At 42.2% G+C, this 10,239-nt stretch overlaps 1 protein-coding gene across 5 annotated transcripts in view; it reads right to left on the bottom strand.

The window, feature by feature from the left end:
* Nucleotides 1–10,239, bottom strand: part of CHST3 (carbohydrate sulfotransferase 3) — a 46,870-nt gene that overhangs the window by 13,019 nt on the left and 23,612 nt on the right. For 2 of the 5 annotated variants that reach the window (XM_025203554.1, XM_025203553.1), the window contains exon 2: nt 1,057–1,350. In XM_025203554.1, coding sequence (XP_025059339.1) covers nt 1,057–1,193 — 137 coding nt within the window. In that variant the 5' untranslated portion in view covers nt 1,194–1,350. Of the gene's footprint in view, nt 1–1,056; nt 4,751–10,239 lie in introns of those variants that run through there. The other 3 variants (XM_006023125.3, XM_025203556.1, XM_025203555.1) reach the window with 2 other exon arrangements.

Genomic DNA, 10,239 nt, shown 5'->3' with positions numbered 1-10,239 from the left:
GGGGGGGGGGGGGGAATAGCAGCCAGGTGGGACCCTGGGAACCACAATTTAATCTCTTGGGGGGAGGGGGCTGCATGTGGCTCATGGGTCACCAGTTGGACAGCCCTTGTTTATGGAACATTTCTGCAGCATGTGCCTGCTCTAGTAACTCTTCATTTTCACAGTCACTAACATTTATCCATGAATTTTTTTAAGAGTGGTTCCCTCTGACTGTGGGCCAGTTTGCAATTTCAGCTCTGCACCATGAAATTGTCTCACTTGTCCATCTATTTGGTTATTTTAAGTACTTCTTTGGTTCTCCTCACCATAGTATTCAGCACGTGCATTCTCAAAGTGTGAGACATACATAGTCCTGCTGTCTGGTGTGGGGATGGAGGATGGTTAGAAGTAAGTAGAAAATCAAGGCATGACAGTGTTAAGACTGATGGAACAGGAAGATCTGAGGAGTAGGTAGGCTGTATAATGAAACAGGGAAAGGGATGACAGGTAAAAAGATTAATTTATAATCAAAGCTTAATTTTACTAGGTTGTGGGACTTTTATTGTAAGTGTCTGTCTAGATGGGCAGGTAGTGTAAAAAAAAAAAAAAAAGAAGGTAATATGGCACTACCGTGAAGTCAGAGACGGAATGGAAATAAAGTAGAACAAGGGCAGTAAGAGAAAGGATAAAGAAACGGAAAATCTCATTAGAAAATCTTGTAGAAAAGACCTCAATTAAAACAGTAGTGCTACTGCTATCATGCCCCTCCATCACAGCAGCCTGCCAATGACTGCTTTGTTACAATAACAGTAGAGGTGGGAAGGAATTTGCAGATGTGCTTCTTTAGTTAAAGTAAATCAAGCACTTAAAGCTTGTAGTAATAGGCTTACGAAACCCTACCAGGCTAACCTCTTGAATTTGGGATTCAGAGAGTTCAGTACCCAGTTCTGGAATGATGGTGGCTGCAAGCTGGGAGGTGATAGGCAAGATAGACATGAAGACAGCCTGAAAGCTATATCAAGGATGAAAAGAAATCCTCTCCCACCAGAGGAATACTTTGCTCTCCCTTTTGCCTACCTTGATATGATATTATTTTCCTTCTCAATAATGACAAGAGCTACCACAAACACGAGTAGAATGGCATACTTGCTCCTCATTCTCAAACAATGTAACAGTTCCCGGAAATCCTGGGGTAAAGCGTGCCCTTTATCCATGAGGAGTAATGGAAGAGTCCAAGACTGTCATCAGAAAGGCCCTCCCCTTTGAAGGAGAATAAAGAAGGTCTTCTTCAGCCCCTGATGCTCTGCAGCTATTGAGAGAGTGTATGTTCCAATCTTCCAGTGTTTCCTTATCATGTGGGTGATGCTTTACCTTGCAGAGAGACAAAAATAAGAAGTGTAAGGGTTGACAATTAGAATACTGGTAGTTTGAAATAAACCAATTTAAGACTGACTTTTGATAGGTCAGTATTTTTCATATGGTAGGAGTTTTAATTAGATTCCAAGATTATACAAAATGTTGATCCAAGGAAATATCCACTGAGATTGAATCCATCTAATCATTGTCATTTCCTCCAGTATCTGCACAGAAATCTAAAATGGGCTATATCACACAAGCACAAAGCATTCTTCCCTCCTTTTTGCCCTTTGATGACCCACAGTCAATAAAGCATCTCTTCACTCTCAAGGGAATTGCCGAGAGTGTACGGGCTACATCAAGTCCCTGAAAACAATTCCCTTGCGCTGTAGGAAAAGCATTTTAGCTAATGCTGATGCTTACAACTGCCAATTCACAATTTAATAGACTCATTCCTTCTGCCATGTCCACAAATGCTATCCATGGCAACCAAAACTACTGTCACACACTGCTTACTAAACATGTTTAAAAAAGTGGACTGTAAACCATCCCTTGTTTGGCCAGGCTGTTTAGACTCTGTGCATCTCAAGATAAGAACTGTAGGTCTGGTTCTGCTTTTACTTAGTACTGCAAATCAGGAGTAATTCAACTGAAGTCAATGGACTATTATAATATAGTTCAGAGAATGAGCATATTGTGCCACAAGCCACAACTGGGAATAAGTAACAAACTTCCACACTTTTTCTGTGGAGAGGACAAGGAGGGCCAATAACTGTCCCTCTAACCACTTTCTCAGCCCGTCAGGTCAGTTTTGAGGCACACTAGAATGCTGGAGGCCTTGTTTTCACTGTAGTGCATGTTCCCAATAGGAAACTTACCTTCCTTTCCCAAATGGGCTTTTATCAGGTGCACTTGTGGGAGAATCCTCAGCATTTCCCTATGGCCTTTCTGGTCTTTCTGTCATTTCAGATCTTAAATTCAAGTGGCCAGTTTCAGGCCTGATGTACCTACACACTGAAACAGAGGGATGGTTTGGTTCAACTGCTTTGTGTTATTCCAGTAGAATGGAACAAAGCAAAGGCCCTAGACAAGAAGAGGGAAATGAACAACCTAGGGAAGGAGAAGGAGAGACAGTGCTGCAGTGCATCGAGTGTGCTTCCTGTCACCTGACAACAACTGCTGTGATGCAGTAACAGCAGAGGTGGGAAGGAATTTGTGTACGTGATCCTTCCCTTAAACTGAGTCAAGCACTTCAGAACTTGCTCTGTTGTGAACACATGGCTTTCTCTGTGGTCCCTGGAGAGTGCTCCTTCAACAACTGGGGAAACATCTTCTGCTATCAACATCTGGAGAGCTGGTGTCTACATCAAAGGCCTGAAGATGATTCTCTTACTGTATGAATGAAATTTCAAGCAACTTAGAGTAATAAAGATGCAGGGGGGTCCCTTCTCTTTATAACCTCCATCCTGCCCAGGAAGAACAGCTGTTGAGAGTATCCATCAACCTCTGCCCCTCATATCTCCCTGTTCCCAAAATAAATCTTTTAAAAGAGACCCCTTGCTGCACTTCCCTTCTGGCTGGCTTCCTTCCCCTCCCTCCCCCTCTCCAGAGTCTCTGTTCCCAGCTCTGAAATACAATCTTCTACATTTTATGAGCACAGCTTGCCATTCCAACAGCTGCTCATTTGCACTCTCCCAAAAGCTTCCCTACTGAACTGCCAATAAGGTGGTGGAGCAATGGGGCAGGATGCCCTGACAGCATCATGCCAGAATGAAATCAACAAGGGAAGGAAGCTGTGTCCCCTTTCATCTTGCCAGTGTCCTGCAGTTATCACCTCTCTGGAAGGAAACTAAGAGGACAGGCTATTTTCTTTACTGTATGATTTGATGGAAGAGCACCAGATCCAACAAATTCAGTATTCATGTGCAGGCCCTGAACTCTTCACACCTGTCTGCCATGACTAGCTGTCATTACCGATACTCTGCATACCTGTGGGGCTAACGAAATTCCTTTAGATTATTCATTATTCCTGCCTGTGATGATTAGTTTGTTCCCCAGATCCATCTTTGTGGGCAATTATTTTTAAAGGAAGTTTTACAAATACAACCACTACAATGAAACGAAGAGAATGACAATAAACGTCTGGGTTCAAATCCTTCTCTTGATTTCCAACCCACCATCTTCATATCCTGTGAAATTTCAGCAACTCTTTGACAGTTGAATGAACAAGGTCCTCTTCAGAGTTTACTTTTTCTTAGTGAAGATTAAAGGATGTCTGGGCATTTTCTCTTTGTTTTTTGTTTTAGAAGGGCCAGGGTGTCTAATTTGATCCTAGTCTGTGTTGGGTGACAGAGGAGAAGAAGCTAGTAAAGCAGTGGGCCAAAAATGTGCTTAAGGGCCCACTCCTCTACAGAAGAGAACATGAAACCCCCTGCAGTTGCTGTTTTACAAAGATTTTTGTTTTGTTGCTAAACTCTGAAAATCATTCTGCTTGGCTGGGTGTGGTTTTTGTTGGGGGGTTTTGGGGTTTGTTTGTTTTTTTGGGGGGCGGGGGGAGGGTTGGCAAATGGGTAGTCTTGTTCTTCGTTACTAGTTTTCTTCCAAATTACTAATGAGCAAAGACTTTCTATTCTGGACTGGCTGCAGACCAGTCCCCCAGCCCCCCGCCCCCCTTCTTCATGTATGCTGTAGCTTCATATTAATTTCTAAGCTATGTGGTTATGATGATTTCCTCTATCATAGGAAATGTTTCAGTTTTGACTAATGTCAAAAGGTAAAGACACTTTGTTTTCTTGTGGCTGGGGGCAGGGTTCAGACTCTGATGGTACTAGTACATTTGGTCGGCATTGTTTATTTCATAATAAATTTCAGGCTCCTTTTACGTTCTACAAACAATAAATACAACTGCTGCTGTCAGCAGGTGACAAAACCATAGGTACCTTCACTTAGTGTTAATATGTTTTTAGGTTTTATTATTCATTGACTCACATCTTGTTCAGTCATTTCTATCAGGGCCCTAGGCATACATGGTAGGTATAAAACACTACCAGACCAAAATAGATTCCTTTTACACCCTCTCTGCACTAGTAAAAATTAATAATCAAGGTTCACGACAACTGAGATTCATATTCTCAGTGGTTAAAACTAAAATAAAAGAAGGCTGTGTATCATGGTATTCAGATGAAGAATTACACTACTGCACTAGGAAGGTGAAGAGAATCAGAACCTTGGTTCTCATTAATCAACTCTGTTTTATCTGTCCAGTCCTATCCTGTGGTTAGCGGAAGTTAAACTGAGGTGGTTTATACTTGAATGAAAGATTACACTTCTGTGGTTTAGCTCCATTTACTGTGGAACTGGAATGGACAGAATAAACAATTACTGTACAATAGATCAGCTGATGCACTCTAGGTCTTCCCCCACACTGATTTAAAGCAGTATAACTGTATGTCCATACTGCAGAATTGGCCTGAGCGCGCCATAACTAGATCTTTTTAAAGAAGGGTATCTGTTGGAAGAGGTGTTACATGGGTCTTCCTATCTGAAGCAGGGAGCTAGACTAGAAATCAGTGTTTCCCATGCTATGGTCTATGAGGCCATGGTAAGTGATCTGATTTGACTCTCCAATTAAAAGTTTCATGAGAAGAATGCATAAAGGTTTTCAAGAAATTTTGAAGGTTGACCATGGTTCACTTGTCCAGGAAGTATGGGAACTAAATAGTATAGAAATGAGACTAGATAATATGGAAATCCCTTCTGACTGCATCAGCTAGAGTTGACAAACTTATATGAGCTAAATGCAGAAAGGCAGGTACAAAAATCAGGATTATAGTGAGAAAGCGCAATCCATAATGAAGATACTTTTTAGTCAGTTTGGTTTGAGGGTGTACAGCAAAACCTTTTTCAGATATTTTTGGTAATGGTTTCTCATGTGTGTTTCCTGTAGGGAAAACTGTGAAATGTAATAATGAATGATAACCTTTCTGAAGGCTTTGGGAACTGTCATGTATCACTAAATAGGAATATATATCACTGTCTATAAACGGTAAAGGATACTTTAAAAATGCATGGGAAGGATGTGATTCTCTATTAAATTCTTTATAACACTATTTATGTTATACCTATTAAACTGTGTAGCACTTAAGGTTGAACTCCACGTGAGAAAGGGCTAGGACTGGTTCACTTAAAAGGTGGAGGAATTTGAATCAGGACAAAGGATCAGGCTATATAATTCTGAAATTCTGGAGTGGTAGACATGACTACAGGATTATTTCTGATGCAGCTGGTAAGTCAGTGCTTCGCTTGCTATTACAGGTGGCTGTGCTACATTTATGAAATCAGTGGCACTTCTGTTATAAGTCCTTGATTGGCAGTCACCCGTAACTTCCTTAGAAATTTACCCATGGGCTGCAGTTTCCATTGTTTAAAGCAGCCCATCTGCTCTTGGGTACCTTCTGAACTTCTGCCTCAGATATAATCAGAGCTGCATTATTCCAGTCCACCCCTCAGCCACAGCACAGAGGTAGAGGCATAAAATTCATTTGTAGTCTACAATTAAAGTACTTGGTGGGGGTTAGCCTATAGGTCCTTCCAATTCTTGTAAGCAAGGTTTTAAGTTTTGAAACCAACTTTCAGCCTTTCTATTAGTCATCTGTATTGTTTTTATAACATAATTCCAGTAGCAAAAGATCCTGTTGCAAAGAACATGTTATAGAGGCAGGCAGCATAATTACATTTAAAGAGACAGTACCATATATTATCACTAACACACAATACATCACATGTAGGGAGACAAGCAAGTACCAGATACTTTTCCAACCAGAACTCAGACTACCTTGCCTGTTGTGCAGCTAAAATCTCAACATTAAAGTCTCAGTAGCTATATTTTGCATATACTTAATTCCAAGTATTTCTGGTATCCTGAGGAAAATGCAAAAAAACCCCCCAAAAAACAACCACCCGAGGGACACCCATGGTGGGAATTAAACCCATCCAGTCTGTGGAATCACAAACATATAGTATAATTTCATACCTAAAATTCAAAGAGAAAAGTTAGACCAATAAGAGCACATATCTGAATGGGCTATAAAGAGGTCTTTACCTTTTAACCCCCTTTCTCCCTTAAATTCAATGTTGTCATAGCCAACAAAAAAAAAAATCCAATCCCTTTTCCATACCGACAGTGAGCCTTATGCTCACAATTCTCACCCTACAAATGGGCCTTATGTCTTCTTTCCTTCCTATTTGTTACAGTAAGAAACCTGTTGTTGTAAATAGTTCTTGCATTCCCTCTCATAGGTTGATCTTTAGTCTTTGAAAAAATGTAGTTTTTGAAACATATTAGTCAAGCATGTATAAAGTAGCATAGCAACCCCAAGTTCAGCACCCTGTCTTGGTGGGTTGGACTTTCTTTTTTGTATTGTTGTCTCTGAGGTAGGTCACCCACAAATAGTCATTTAAAAAATGAGAGAAAGAGATTTAAGTGTTACATTTCTTATTTTGGGTTATCACTGAGTGCATTATGCTCCCTGTTGCTTCACCCCCTGGTATGGTCTCCTCTTTATTCTAGAAATATAGAAGGCAAGTTCACTAGCTCCCTAGCTTCCACATGCACACACGTGCTCAGGCTCACACACGCAGATATAATCACTCACTTCCCCAATGTTGTCTGAGTTCAGTAGAAAATATCTAACACATCAATGAAGATATTGTAGTTCCTGAATCCCAACCATGACATGATAAATGGATTTATTGCAATCCAGTTCAAAAAAGAGAGTAAGAAAACCTGCAAAATAACACATTCACTGTACACTTGATTTTTAGAGCTCAACTCACAGTGTTTAACAGGCACTGGCTTGTACAGTAGATTCTACACTGCTACCATGAGAGATTAAGGGATATGTTAGTGTTAGGATCAAATCTCCATTGGTACAGCTGGGGTCCAGTGATGAAGAGATGTTGTAGAACTTTAGGACTAGGAGAAAATGACGACAGAATTCCCCTCAAAGGCAAGAGCTTAACTCACAGTGTGAAACAGCTGACATGAGGACAAGTTTAAGGTGAGACAGGTTGTTTATGGTGGGTTCAATCTTAATTAATTCTGAGCTGCTCCTTTGATTCAGAAGAACAGCACTTGGGATGTAACATAAACAGATCAGCAAAAGCCCTGTGTTTTATTTCATTCACAATCTTGCCAGAACATGTCTTGTTCAGGTAGCAGATAAAACAGAACTAAGGATAGAAAATTAATTTCAAACTCTGGTTCCCTTCACAGTAATAGTACAGTAGTGGCAAATCTCCTCCTCAGCTTTGAAAAGTACAAGCAGGAGTTAGCTGGGAAATTTGCAGTTCAGAAGCAAGTTACTGCACTCAGAGAAGGGAGTGCATATCCCATCCCTTGAAAACCTTTTGAACTGGTATTGTTCCTCTACTCCTATATTCTCCTGGCCCAGTCTGCAGGTCCAAGAGAATTTCATAGATAAGTAGCCATGCTGACCTCTGTCTAACGACAGACCTCTTATTAACATATCACTTCTCCCAAACTTTCCTAAGAACTGTTAAATTTTGCAGTGGCTAACAGTCCAACACCATCTGAGGCAGTTTAATCTGATGCTTTGATTTGGGATCCTCATTTTTCCCAGTGGGGAGTTCTGCGCAAGTAACCAGGTCACTTGCTTGCTTGTTCCTTGGGTCACGCTTTCCTCTGAATGTACTTTAAAAGTATAGGTAGGTGAACTAGTTATTGTGAAGTAAAAGGAGGCAGAGGTTTACTACATGTTGGCCATTTTATGGCAACTCCCTATGTGCATGGTCTTCTCTTATGCTAGATGAATGGTAAACTGCAGTAGTTTAGCCCCATTGAATCTTTGAACCAGAGGGGAGCAGCAGCTGCCAAACATTTCCAGTAGCCTTGCCAAGAGCTCGGGAGGCAGCATTCCCATGTTCCCTGGTAGGCAAATTCCAGTCCCCGCCCAAGATACTTAAAGCTTCTTCATGCTGTCCTAGCCAGGGACTCCACAATTCAGTAGCCACCCTCAGCCACGGAGCGAGATGAATTCTTCCTGTTCATTCAGCCCCAGGGGAGCCCTCACATTGGTGCTCCCAAGATGCTGAACAGAACTGTTCCCATCCTGGAACATTCTGTACAGAGATTCTCCAGCTCCTTGTCACTGCTTCCTTAGCATGCCCAGGAGGCAGTCTCTTTCTGCACCACCCCCTGAATAGCCATGACTTCCTGTATTGCATTCTGACCCTCTTGAAGAGGAGCAGCTCCAGCAGCTGCCAGGTGGGCCAGTTTCAGCTGAAAATCAAGAAAAAGGAATGTGTGAAGGAAAACAGCTGTTATAGCAAAAGACAAGGGCCTGATCTATGACATGCGACTCCAGCTGTCTTCAGCAAAACAGCACAGTGTGAAAACCTGCACATCTCCAAGAAACATGTTTCTTTGACTATAAAAACACAGGATCAGATCTGTAGCTATATCACCAGTTATTTAAATGATGCCCTTACAGCCTGTCATCACAAATGACAGAAAATGACATCACAATTAGCACTTAATGCAATCCTGTACAATCTTGTATGTAAGGATTAGAAATTCTACAAAATGGATCAAGTTCAGACGTTTCAATAACAAGAGCCTTCCTTACCATATATGTCTTACTGGACGCATCTACCTATGTGCTTTAAGGTGCATTAGCCTATTTTAATGCATGTTAAAGTGTCACAAAAAAGTGTTCTCTAATTAATGTGCCTTAAAATAAGTAACACACCTTTTTCTAGTACAGGCACTCCTCACTTAACGACCGAGTTCCGTTCCTGCTACTAGGTCGTTAAGCAAATTGGTCGATAAGCGAGGAACTGCCCCTTGATACTGCGTGCCTTGGCTTGAGACGCCGCGCTGCCGTTTCCACAATACGTTTCGTACAATACCGACTGCTTGGAGAGCTGGTCATAAGTCCGCGCAGCCGTTAAACAGGTAGGTCGTTAAGTGAGGAGTACCTGTACCTCACAATGTAGGGCTCCTCTACACGTGTGGAGCCTGCTCCAATGTGCTGGAAATCCAGTGCATTGAAGCAGACTTGATTGAGTCTGCTGGAGTACAGAAATTGACACGCTCCACATCCTTCTGCATCATGTGTATCAGCATCCCCATGCTGAAAAAAAATGGTGGTGGTGTGCTTTGAAATAAAATGTGTTCAATGAGCTTTAGTTCAAAGCACCCTGCTGCCATTTTTTCAGCACAGGGACACTGATACACGTGATGCATGGATGCTTTTAATTTGCATGGCTTGCTAACTGAAGCACCCGGTGCCGCCCAGATGGTAGCCCGGGGTGTTGGCACTGGATTTGGACCCAGCCCTTATACACCTTTGTTCCAGGCGAGCACAACCCTCAGCTCGACCACACCTGTCAGTTGATAATAGGCAAATTTATTGATACAGAATGATAACAAAAATGCAACAATACAAACAATTCTATATCTACCAATTCTAGGGTCAAAGTACAACTAGTCAGGATGCAAGCTCCACTCTGAGGTTCTCTCTCTTAGGTGTCAGCAGTCTGGAGATGGAATGCCAAGGCCCACAACCCCCCTCCAGTGGGGTGCATGAGACGAGCTACTGGTATGCCATCAGTCCATGGTGGCCTCGGAGACCCTTCCCAGGGGACAGGGACAGGGATGGGGACCCTAGAAGGAGAGATGGGAAGGATGGGACAAAGGGAGGGACCAGGAGAAACAGAGGGGGGCGGGGGGGATGAGAAGGAACAGGGAGGGACCCTTTGTTAATCTCAAGTCTCTGCTTTTGTATTCTCCTTCCCCCTTGATGACTCCTGATGGCTTCATAGATTTCATAGACATTAGGGGCTGGAAGAGACCTCATGAGATCATGAGTCCAGCCCCCCTGC

This window comes from Alligator sinensis, unplaced genomic scaffold (assembly GCF_000455745.1).
Source record: "Alligator sinensis unplaced genomic scaffold, ASM45574v1 scaffold546_1, whole genome shotgun sequence".
In the NCBI taxonomy this organism is placed as follows: Eukaryota; Metazoa; Chordata; order Crocodylia; family Alligatoridae; genus Alligator; species Alligator sinensis.
This window is presented reverse-complemented; position numbering and strand designations above follow the sequence as displayed.